The 13,284-nt window shown below is 37.5% G+C and overlaps 1 protein-coding gene across 2 annotated transcripts in view; it reads right to left on the minus strand.

Annotated features, from left to right (window-relative positions):
• TMEM135 (transmembrane protein 135) overlaps positions 1-13,284 on the minus strand; it is a 233,025-nt gene that overhangs the window by 7,003 nt on the left and 212,738 nt on the right. For both annotated transcript variants that reach the window (XM_045293155.1, XM_004708886.2), the window contains 4 exons: positions 11,459-11,528; positions 7,700-7,867; positions 4,721-4,784; positions 3,797-3,873 (listed from right to left, as the gene is read on the minus strand). In XM_045293155.1, coding sequence (XP_045149090.1) covers positions 3,797-3,873; positions 4,721-4,784; positions 7,700-7,867; positions 11,459-11,528 — 379 coding nt within the window. The remainder of the gene's footprint in view (positions 1-3,796; positions 3,874-4,720; positions 4,785-7,699; positions 7,868-11,458; positions 11,529-13,284) is intronic.

The raw sequence follows: 13,284 nt of genomic DNA on the forward strand, positions 1-13,284 counted from the left end.
CTTACAAGAGCAGCACTATGGGAAAAACTCAAGTGTACAAGTCGTTTTCTCATTTCAAAAAAAAAGGTGAAATGTCAGTTGATGACAAACCTCATTCTGGACGTCTGTCAACTTCCCAAACGGATGAAAATGTTGACAAAATTCATGCACTTGTGCTCAAAGACAGACAATGGATTATTGAAGAGACGGGGAAATTATCTGGACTACCTTGGAGCTCGGTTCAGTGAATTTTAAAGGAAGATTTGGGAATAAGGAGGGTCACTGTGAAATGTGTGCCTTGGGTCCTGACTGACTAGAAAAAAAGAGCACTGAGTGGAAACATGCCCTACTTTGAAAGAACAGCTCCAAAGCGACCCAGACTTTTTTTCCAAGGTCATTATTGGTGATGAGACATGGTGCTATTCTTACAACCTCGAATGCAAACATCAATCAAGCCACTGGAAGATGCCATCGTCATGTTGCACCCACAAAAGCTTGTCAAGTGAAATCAAAGGTCAAGATGATGCTCATTTGTTTATTTATGTGAAGGGGATAGTGCATCTGGAGTTTGTCCCACCAGGTCAGACTGTTAATCAAACTTTCTATTTAGATGTTCTGAAAAGATACTGTAATGGTGTGTGACAAAACAGACCTGATTTGTGGCAGATGGGAGAATGGTTTTACCCCCATGACAATACACCGGCTCACACAGCCATCTCAGTGCACCAGTTTTTGGCAAAGACCAGCATGCCTGTCTTGCCGCACACACCTAACTCACCTGACCTCGCTCTGTAAGACTTCGTTTTGTTTTCACAAATGCAGAGGGACATGAAAGGACAGCAATTTGATGACTTGGAAGAAGTGAAGGAAAAAAATGAGGGAGGTGCTGTCAGCCATCCAAACAAATGAGTATGAAAAATGGTTACAAGAATGGAATCGTAGATTTGACAAATGTATTAAGTGTAATGGTGAGTAGGTGATAAGGTTGTTTTGAAAAAAATTCCACTGTTGAGGGCTACCCCACATATATAAGGGAATAATGAGGTGAATACATTACATTTGAAAAGTAAATATGTGTAAAGTAGTGTGCTACTTGGGGTGCATAAGAACTATCAAATATGAACAAAGTTATAATCTACTTAGGAAATAAGATAAACAAAGACACACGGGATATTACTTTGAAAATAATATGAGTACATTATGAGGTACAGATATGCTGTAGTGGATTTACGGTGCAGAAAATATAATTCAGATGTGGTAGAATGGCAACCAAAAAATGTGATGTGAGACAGGTATAATAAAATAATTGTATTCCTAGTTATTTCTTATAATTGATTTACTAATATGGGTTCTAAGCCAATGAATGGCAAAGATCATATCTTATACTTCTTTTATACACTTACCAGCAAATAGCACAATAATGGGAATGTGATAATAAATTATGCTTGTGACTCATAAATTCTTAGAAAACTTAACTTCATAGCTGGTTTTAATTAAAATATTCATTATAAAAGATCATTTCAATGTAAAATTCACTTCAACTACAGAAAAGTGATGGCCTATTATACCACAATCATTAATTCACTAAAGGATGTGGTATTCTTAAATTTCCACCCTGATCTAAAAGATCATCTCTTGACTGTGATTAACTGTTCTCCCTAGCTTCCGAGTCTTGACTCCTTCTAATCAATTCTCCATAAATAGCCAGAACCGGCTTCTTTATATGACCATTTCCATGCTTGAAATTCTGCAATGGTTTCCCATTACACTGAGAACAAAAACAAACTAGTTACCCCATGCTTTTAAAATCAATTAACCTGTTTTTTAAACCAATCTCTTTCTCTCTCTCTCTCTCTCTCTCTCTCTCTCTCTCTCTCTCCCCTACAAGCTCACGCATGTGCTCACACACACATACTTACTTGGATAAAACAAATAAGCAATTCTGTTTCATAAAGGACCCATATTTTCAGTGTGAGATTTTTTTAAAACCAAATGAAATAAACACCTAAAATATTAATCTTGAATTGGAAATGTAATTGTACTCCCAATATATTCTCTTCTCTCTCTTAAAAGGGGGGCAGGGATTTAGGATAACAAAATAACTAATAAGGAAAAGTTCTTATTTTTCAAAGAACTACAGCTCATAAGGACAAAAGAAATAATAATAATATTACCACCATTTTGTAAAACCTAATGAGATCAGGGGGCCTGGTGGGACAACTGAGTCGCTAACTGCAAAGGCTGTGGTTCAAACACACCAGTCGATCTGTGGAAGAGAGATGAAGTGATCTGCCCCCTAAAGATTTACAGCCTCAGAAACCCTAGATAGCCTCATTGTGGGTGTGAATCTATATGATGGTAATAGGTGGTGTAATGAGCTAACCAGTTAAAGCAATCACTCATGGCAGCTATAAAAGATTATGTGAAAAACTAATGGGGAATCTTACGCCGACTTTTCCAACACCTGAGTGCACAGAACAATCTTAATATCTCAAAGAAAGCAACAGGGAGACATTCAAGCACTGGGCTGCTAATCCCAAAGTCAGGGGTTCAAACCCACCAACCTCTCCACAGGAGAAAGATAATGCAGTCTGCTCCTTGCAGATTAAATCTCAAAAACCCTTGGGCGCAGTTCTGTTGTTAGGTGCTGTGGAGTGGGCTCTGTGACATCTTCCTAACTTATATTAGAGTTCATTGTCATAGCCCCATGCTACTCCATCTCCTTGAGGGTCTCACTTTTCATTGATGTTCTACTTTACCAAACATACTGTCCTTTTCAAGAGACTAGTTTCTTGAACAGTGGTTCTCAACCTTCCTCATGCGGCAACCCTTTCATACAGTTCCTCATGTTGTGGTGACCCCCAACTATAAAATTATTTTTGTTGCTACTTCATCACTGTCCTTTTGCTACTGTTATGAATCGGGCAACCCCTGTGAAAGGGTAATTGGACTCCCAAACCGCTGTTCTTGAAGGAGCCTTGGTGATGTAATGGGCTATACACTGAACTGCTAGCTACAAGTCAGTGGTTCAAACCCACCACTAGCTCCACAGCAGAAAAGGACACCATCTACTTCTGTAAATACTCAACAATGAAGCTGTCTACGCCTACAAATATTTGTCATGGAAATTTAGTTCAGAGAAAATATGCATATTTAAGAAATATGTTAACCACCACAAATGAGGGTGAAATTAGCAAAATCCAGAACCTGGTGAGAAGGACATAATTAATGACATAGCTCTTGAGCAAATAAATGAAAAGGGAAAAGGAAACAAGGGATTACCAGGCATTTTAAGGAGACTTTTGTTTGGATGCCAACTCTGACAAAAAATAAATGTGAGATAATCAATGACAGCTAATTCTAATTGGACATATACTCATATTAAGAGATTTCTAATTTAAAAAAAACTGGTAATGATATTTACATTATAATTTGGAGGTATTGTTGGTTTGTTGGTTTGATTGTAAAGATTCTGTATCATTTACCCTTAAACCTTTAAGTCTTCATCTTGAGTTGTTTACAAATGAGAGCCCACAATGTCCGGAATTGTCTTTAAAATAATTTAGTACCAAGGAACAATATATGCTAAATGCTAACATTTACTGAAGCTGGATAATGGGTGAATGACACTATACTTTCTACACACATTTCCATACAAGCTTAAAAGTCCATACACACACAAAAAAGGAATGGATATTTTAAAAACATTTTCACAGGATTAGAATTTGTTTTTGTAATCAGGATATATATTTACTGCCATAGACAGCAGCTATAGAAAAGCTCTCTGAAAGACCTATACTTTGATTTTTTTGCTTACCTCCACCAACTTAGAAGCTAAGTACATGGAAATTGTTGTGCTCTTATAAAACATCATTGATATACCAGCCAGAAATCCTGAAAAAAAAAATTACACAAAATCTGATCAGATCTCAAAAGTATTTCCTTGATTTTAAATAATCTATGTCACTTTAAACATGAAGAAATTAATTTTATCATTCTCTCTCATTAAAATAAGTTTAAGCAATATACCTGATAGTGTTAAAATGGGTGAGCTCATATTGTCACATCTTTTTAAATTTAATTGTCCTTCAGCATTAACAAGCACCATTTTTAACATACATAACAAGAAACTTAATATTTTAAGTTAAATTTTAAAAATAGCAGTGGCCTTATAAAGTATAATGATATTTTAAGATAATTTTAAAAGGTTATTGGTATCATTATTTGAAATATTCTCCTAATATCTCAGATTATTTCCAATGCAATCAGCACATTTCTCTGCACAGAACTACCTTCAGCCTGTAAGTAAGTGGAGGGTTAAGAACTACCTTCATTCTGTAAGTGGAGGGTCAAAGGAGGTGGAGACGAGAACATCAAGAGTAGCTATCTCCCCAGTGGCAAAAATGGAATTAAAAATATATATAACTAAACTTTTATTAATCATTTACATAATGAAAGTCTCCATGTCCTTTCGCGACACACTCCCTCAGTCTTCTGGCCTGTGGCGGGTCGGTCAGCTAACCTATTCATTGTACTGTCAACTCAGTGCAAGAGAGGACGAGTGCCTGATATGTGAAACTTCGCAGACACCGATGTTTGGACCAAGGTCTCGATAAGCATTTTATTAGCAAGAAAGGAAAATATGTAGATATTAGATGAATTCGAAAAATAGTTACCAGTTATTCCTACAAATCACTGATACAATAATAATTATCATTCTTTTTAAAGATAATTTATTTACCAGCTATGATAGCATGCAGTTCATCATCCAGATTTCTGACCCAGCGCAGGAAGCAACTAGTACCCTGTATTAAAAAAGGAAACACAATGACTTCACTTGTTTCATATCTACCAAATAATTCATGAGAACAAAAACACCTGCAGTGCTCTCGTTACAGTGCTCCACAGCTAACTTTAGAGGGAAATTGGTGAGTAATTTTATCTAACCCAAACTGAACACACAGTTTGGAAAATTATTTATCTAGTTAAACTCTGTTAAGAAATCAAACCTAGGAAATTCTGGGAAGATGGTAGTGTATGCAAACCAGCATCGTGAACCAATCCCCCAAATAAACATAAATATCATAAGGAAATGATGCTCCACTTTGAAGGCCTAGAAATGGGAAAAACAGCAGGTATCTGCAAAATCAACCATTGAAAAAAGATCCAAAGTAACAGACTAGGCAGATCACTATCCAGATCCTCTACAGTCTACACACGGCTCTAAGAAATCAAGTTCAGTGAATATGAATAACAATCCTAGAACACAGTCCCATAAAGGAAAGAAAAAGTGAATGAAATACCAGTGAGAAGAAGAGACTGAATAAAAGCTGCGAGCAGGGGGCAGTGAAACAACGTTGCCAATTTGAATTACTGAAGGAACCAGGTACCTGGCTCTGCCTGCCCTGGACTGCACCAGCTCCCACATCAGTGGGGCAAACAGTGTGTGTGGCTTCTCTACTTCCCTTGGTGACCAGAGCCATGCTTGTTCTCTCACCGCCACCCACTTGGCAGCCGGTCAAACTACCACCCCGCCCACGCTGCCAAGGCTGCACCTATTCCTTTTCCTTTCTCTTTATGGTTCTGCTCTTCTCCCCTTCTTCTTTTGTTTTCCTTTCCTTTCCCCCACCCCCTTTCTCTTCTCTGGTCCTTTTACCCTTTTTCTTTTGACCCCAGCAGGCTGGGCACACCACTCCCTCATTGCCAGTGCAGTTGGCGACACCTCCACCCACCATTCCCAGTCAGAGGTGCGGTCTGCAGAAGGAGGGCTACACTCCCACCAGCCGTGCGTGCTTGGAGGCTAGCACCTGTGCCGCTACCATGCTTTGCTCCTTTTTCATTCATTTTCCTTTCTTAGATCTTCCCTCTTTCCATCCCTCCTTTATTTTTTCTTCTTTTTCTTACCTTCTTTGCCCCCCACCTCGTTCTTTATCCCATGAAGTGAGTACCCACCCTCCCCATGGTACAGTCAGCAGCACCCACCTACACCCGTCCAGGAGCTCTGTGTTCCCACTGCAGCTGTACTTGGCACCCGACAGGTGTACCGTTCGTTTTTCTTTATGTCCCGCTTTTACTTCTCAGTTCATCCCCCCTTTTGGCTTCTCGCTGCTCCTTCCTTATTTTGAGATCCGCCTGCTGCTGACAGGTGCCCTTGACCTCACTCCCTCTATGTTCAGCAGCGCCTTCCTCCAACCCTCCTCCGCATAAGGTGGTGCACACTCCCATGAAGCGGGCACCACATTTTGGCTGGAACCATGATGGGTGGCTAAGTGTGTGCGAGTGTTGTGCCACATTGTTTTTCTTTTCTTTCTTCTTAGGTCTCCCCCTTCCTCCAGTTATTTTTTACTTTTTATTTCCTCCCATTCTCTTATCTTAATAACCCCCATAGGACTAAGCACTGTCTCTGAGTTCTGTGTGGTCACTGCAGTGAATCTCTGAACCCAGCCAAGTAGAGTGCCTTGGGAGGGAGGGAGGGTTGGGGTCAGCATTGGTAAAGGCAGCTGGGGAATAGACACATGTCTGGATTCTCCTTCCCTCTGTGAAGTCAGAGGTAGCCGGAGACAACCCATACCACCCATTTTTGCAATATAGAAGCCACTACATATTTTTTAAAAGGTATGACTAATAATCAAATTCTAGAAATAAAATACAGTAATGGAAAATACTCAACCCAAAATAGAAAAAGCAAAGAAAAACATGGAACAGAAAACAGCAAAAAGATAAATGCAAATCCTACCATATTACAAGTACATGAAATAAAAATTGTCTAAACATGCCAATCAAAAGGCAGACATTTTCAAATTGGATAAGGACGGAATCAATCAAAATAAAACTGGAGTAACTATATATCCGTCATCGTGAAACATTACAAAAGAAAAAGGGTTCAATTCACCAAGAAGGCACAGAAGAATTAGGGTTTACTTGCCTGCCCCTCTTTCAATTACATTCTCCCTAAGATGCTAATAGCATGGTTAAGCCTCCTTGATGGCGCAAAATGAGTTTGAACTTGACTGTTGACCTAAAAGTTCAAACTTTAACAGCAGAAAATCTGAACAGGATGCTACAAAAGAAACTGTCTGGCAATCTGCTTCCATTAAGATTACAGCCAAGAAAACCCTATAGAATAGTTTTATTCAGTAACATGCATGAAGTCACCAAGGGTTGACTTGATTAGGCAACCAATAACAATGGCATGCACAGTTTTAATTTCTGAAACACATATGAGTGGCTTTAAATAAGGGAATTTCTACCCTAGTTGTGTTTTCCTGAGTTCAACACCATTTGTATTATATCTAAGCAAATAAATAGCCTTTGAAATGAGGAAAAACAAAAATACAAAAAAACCCCGAAAAACCTCTGATATGTACTGAATGGTGAATATAAAACCTGGGATTAAAATGCCAGAAATCCATATGCAAACATTTATGTTATAAATACCGGAAAATTCCCATTTTTCTGAGTAAAACAATCAAATGTCTTTCAGAATTTTAAATACTATTATAAATGCTAATTATCCTTACATATTCAAGATCAATTAACATCTTAAGTGAAGAAATTTGTCCAAACTCAATTTTCAATTTTGGGCATATTTGATAATGTAAAGGTGTTTATGAATATTATACAAATTAGTGTTTAAAATTTAATACACATATAAGCCATCATCCTATTTTAACAACAGCCATGGTATGCAGTCCCTTTTCCCGTTCTTCTGAAAACCTACCTTGTATATGCTAACGAAAGAGCCAAGAAAAGCCCCAAGCTGGAAGTTTTCCTTATTATAGAAGAGAGAAAATAGCCGAGACGGCTGTGTGAACAGCTGCCTCAATGCAGACGGGATCCGCAGGCAGCACTGGATCAAGTACCCCACGCTAAACATTCTGATGAAACCCTAGAGGAAATAGCAGGAAAATAATAAGCCACCAAATTTTGAAGTATAATAGCATATGAGTCTTATCATCTCAAAATCAAAACAATACTCACAAAAACTAATACAAGTTTATGTTACAGGTATTTTCAAAATTAAGTCTTAAAACCTCAAGCAATAATTTTAAAACAATTACCTTAAAAATAAGGGTGAGATCTTGGCGAGAGTACACTTTCTTTGACTTACAAAGACTTAAAAAGTCTCACCAGCATGGACCAAGCTTGCCTATGTACCAAAATTCCATTTCTTGACATTTTGTTGACAATACTCGGGATTTTTAATTCCTAAACCACAAATGAGTTTTAGAAACAAAAGCATTGAAATTCAAAAAAGAAAAGCAGTTAACAAAACCAAATGCTTTTGGAAATTTTGACAGAAAACTGATCTTAATTATTAGTATGAGTTAGGGATGCTGTTGACAGAGAAATAATTTTATTATCTGTTTGGTACCAGTGTTGGAAAAAAATGATAAGATTAAAAGAATTTCCCAGAAAAATAAACGTAATATCTGGTTTTAATTTTTGTCCTGCATGGTGTATACTAAAAAAAATCGTCATGGAATGATAGCTTTAAGGTAAACTAACAAAACTTGAGAGAGAAAATCCACTACTAATCCAAATTTGCTGCCAACATTTCCCAGATTTCCTGCAACTGTTTACAGTAGAAAAAGGAACTATCTGAGGGAGAAAACTGTTGGCCAAGTTCATTTCATTATTTATGAAAATAAACTTCGGATGTTACTTAATACGTAAAAACTGAAAACGCCAATTAGCACAAAACCAATGCTAAAAGAATAAAAATTTATACGTAATTCAACCAATACATTGTGACAGGGGTCCCCCGCCTTCTCTGAGGAATGAGGAAGTGCGTATACACTCAGTGCTTGCCTACTAAGTCCTAAAAGTCAGGTTTGTATTTCCAGAGAGGAGCGCTCTGAAAACATATGCATGCTCGCACGAACTCAAAACCAATTATTAGGAAGCACTATTCATTAGTTTATCTGAATTTTCCTTAATATTTAGCTAAAATACAGAAATGAAATTGTCTCATCAACAAAGGAGCTTGTCATTGGATTGAGCTTGTCATCGGCTTGCTAGCTGCTACGTTGGAGGTTCAAACTCACCAGCCACTCTGCAGGAGAAAGAGGAGGCTGTCTGCATCGATAAAACTTATAAAGCCTTTGAAACCCTCTCCAGAGTCACTAAGCATTCAGAGTTGACTTCATGTTCGTAAGTTTGGTTTCTTTGGTAGTCAATTATTGGGAACTACCATGCATTTGCTTAACTTGAACTGTCCAGAATTTGTTTAAAACGGAAAATGTTTAAAACACTTGTTTAAAACGCTTACAATACCATCAATAACCTTAAAATGTTAGTTCAGAGATTCAAGGTTTACACATTTTAAAATATTTTCACACTGTTTTCTATTCACTCCTCCATCCAATTACCCTTTCATGTGTTCAGGACATATTTCCTAGCTGTTCGTCATGTACCTGGCATTACATTAGATGTTGAGGATAGAAAAAGGAAATGACTACTTTCATGTATTCCTGCAAGAAATAATTAAAATAGAACATCAGCCTGCACAATAATTACAGATGGCACTCAATGTCGTGAAGGCAGCCGTGAGCGTGAAGAGAGCCAAGATCGGGCTGAGGTGAGTGCATTTACTATGGAAGGAAGGCCAGTGTGACATTTCAGCAGGCCTTCACAGAGGAGGAGGAGGAGGAGAAGGAGGAACAGAAAACTGATGCTCTGTTCTGCAAACCTTTGTCTACTTCATAATTTAAAAAGGAGAAGGGGTCACAAGGATTCCAGACAGCTTGGACAGGCACAAAGCACAAAGCAAAAATAAAAAACCCAAACCAGGTTGGCAGGTATTGGAACGAACAGAAAGTTACTGTGAATAGAGTATAATGGGCTGAGGGGAATGCATTTACTATGGATATTTACCCAGGGTTATGACTTAGCATGTGGTGTAACTCAGTCCATGGAATAAAGAGCTGCACTCTAAACTTTGACTCTTTTTTTGTGATGTGAATTACTCACCACAGGCCTCCAAATATTATCCTGAGCTAATATTCCAATATTATCCTGAATTACTTAGTTTAATATTATTACATACTTGAAAACATCAGATTTTTCATTCCTCAGTAATTCTAGCTTTCCTATATGCTTTTATTTTAATATCACCTACTCAAAAAAGAAATTCTTGAATACCTCTGATTTAATCAGACAGCTTCTCTTCATTCCCTCATGAATCATGTTCAGCTGGGGGGAATACTGACTCTCCAGGAGCCAGCGGACTCTGAAGCTGCCAGCAATGTTGCTGTTCTCCCACCATTTTAAAAGTAGTCAGGGAATGAGATTTGGAGGGAGTGTATCAGAAATCAGTGCACAACTGAAAAAATACTTTACCTCTTTTATCTTGGTCAGATCTTTGGGGATTCTGAGAGTGTGTGCTATCTTTGGTAGATGTCACCATCAGCTTTTGGTCTGAAGTACTTAAATTTATATCCACTGGCATGATAAACAATCCAACCTTTCTAGAGTGACTTGGGGTGCTGACCAACTCTGCTCTTTTCATCAGCCGAATGGGGGTCAGATTTGCAAAAAAGACTGAAAACATTTTAAAGGCATCAGAACACTGCCATCAGCCAGACTACCTGTAATGAAAATAATGTCCTCCTAGAATTTGTAGCAGTGTGTTGTGTATTGGGGGTGGAGGGACAGGGGGCGGTTCAAGTAGGTAGAGACAATCAGCTAGTTAGTAATATTAGGAAGTGGAACATAACTAACTTTCTCAATGTAGAGTAACTGTGACAAGCTCTACTAACCTCAAAACCCTAAAAAACCTAACAGCTTTACAAGTTACACAAAATATGCCATTGTTATCAAATTGTGCTCAGTGTACTGCTGTTCCAATCGGTTTGCTGTATCTACTTGAGTATAAGCTGAGTTTTTCCAGCACTTTTTTAATGCAGTTTTTTGTGGTAAAATTAGGTGCCTCAACTGATATTCGGGCTGGCTTATACTTGAGTATATATGGTAAATGTTCTAACCAGAAGAGAGGTGGGGAGGACACCTATTCAGAGGACATTGAATAAAAAAGACCAGAGAAGAATCAATGTATTTGGATTATTGTATAGGCAATGGCTAATCAAAGTCCCACAGACTGGCCAAAAGAACAAACCAATCAGGAGCATGGTTCTAAGGTAGAGTTCTAATACAAATGCATCACCAAGGGCACACTGTAATGGCTATGCTTCTGTCGTGTGTGTAACTACCTATCTTTTCCTATCTCAAAATGTTCACTAATTTTTAAATAAACTAATTTTAAAATCACTTCATCAGGGATCTGACAACTGAATATTAAAAGCTAAATTGTTACCTGCTTCTCCTAAGATTTTTGTTAAGTCAAAAAGAGTGGTAGCAATTGTTAATGGCAACTTTTCCACCTATCTGAATATCTAAGTTATTTCTCTTTACATTATCTCTAAACAGACTCTAAACACAGTCTCCAACGTTTAGGGGGTGGCTACTTTAAGATACTTACTTTAATGCAGTAAGAGATGCAATTATCTTCATAGTGTTTGCAGCATCTATGCCTTGGTCCATGCTTGCATCTGAAAATAAACCAAGAAAAACAAAGACAAACCTAAACTAATTATAAATAAAGAGTGAATGAGAATCAGTTTTAAATGTTCTCAGCAGAAAAGGAGAATATATCACCGATTCATTGGATATTGAATAGAGAAGATGAAAGAAGAATCAACATACTTAAATGACAGTGCTAGTGAAGAACATTGTAGTAACATGGATTGCCCAAAAAACAAACTGTATTCTAGGAAGAAACACAGTCAGAATAATCCTTAGAGGCCACGATGCTAAAACTCCATCTCATATACTTTTGACTTGTCTGTTAGGAGCGACCAGTCCCTTGGTAAAGTAGCGGGGCAGTCAAAATGAGGAAGCCCTTCAACAAGAGGGACTACACTAGTGGGCTTAAACGTAAGAACAACTGCGAGGATGGCACAAGATCGGGCGGTGTTTTGTTCTGTTTACATGGGGCCACTATGAGTCAGAACGAATTCGATGGGGTCTCACAACATTTCTAAATGTGGTCATCTTTTGGTTTCTTAAGACACACAACGGTGAAAATGACAGAGTTTTATTTCACCTTTGTTGCTAACCATCTAACACACAGTAGAAAGTATATGAAAGCAGTCAAAATACTTGAATGTGGAGTGAACAAAAATGAGATCAGTAAATATTTGTGACTAAATCCTCAAAATATGTATATTATCTTAATGCTCAGCCAATTTTTGGGAAGTTTTCAATTCCTTGTTATAGAGTGTAACAGACATAAATCATGCATGAAGTTAGTACTTGAACAAAAAAAAAATCATTATGAGAATGTTCTCAGGAATTCCTGTAGGAATTCATGCTTAATTATATTTGAGAGAAAACATATGGAAAAGAAACATGATATACTACTAAAATTCAAAATTCAATTTTAAAAAATATACAAATAGATCATTTAAAATTCAGAAGTAGGTTATTTGTTGTTTGAATGTAAACTACTTAAACCTCCAGTGTCCAATAAACATTTGTTAGGAGGACTACTGTTCAAGACATACTAATTTTAATTATTGAGTAGGATGATGTTAGGATTATTTAGTCAACCTATGGATAAATTTTTCTTTAAGTTATATAGGACAATCTTACATGAATTTTGTTCTTCCGTTCACTCTTTGAAGGATCCAGGCTCTAAAATAAGCAGTCTTTATAACCTCTTTTCAGACTTCAATATTTTTCCTAGTTGGAACTCATGAACTCTTTCCCATTATAACAGTAATGGGGAAATAGAGCAATGTCTGGCTCTAGACTTCTCTAATTCTATTGGCAAACTGATTATAAAGACCTTCCTCCCAGTCCAATGAATTCTTCACTGCTGAACTGTACAGAATACCGTTCCTAGTCAAGGGTGATAGCAACAGTCTGTACCCATCACAGACCCTTGATGGCCTTGCCACCAGGATGATATGACAAACACTGTCATGTTGAGCTGCTGAGTGATTGAGGTCAAGGACCTGCAAAGAGGATTGCCTGATGCAAATGACAGCTCTTCAAGCTTCTACGTTTCTGCTCTAAAGATATTTCTCAGCCATTGTTATCAAAATTAGAGAAACAACTAAACATTCCAATTCTACTTGCCAGGGAAGTGAAATGATTTTACCAACTGTACTAATGGGAGATTTAATCTTTCCTTATTCTCTCATTAAAATGGCTTCCCTAATAAAGGAAAGAACTAGGAGACAAAGGGTATGTACAGAGGTTTTAAGACTGGAATGTACATATGTAAATATATTTATATAAGAG

This window comes from Echinops telfairi, unplaced genomic scaffold (genome assembly GCF_000313985.2).
Source record: "Echinops telfairi isolate 266 unplaced genomic scaffold, ASM31398v2 ScPeMD7_1713;HRSCAF=2227, whole genome shotgun sequence".
NCBI classification, from domain to species: Eukaryota; Metazoa; Chordata; class Mammalia; order Afrosoricida; family Tenrecidae; genus Echinops; species Echinops telfairi.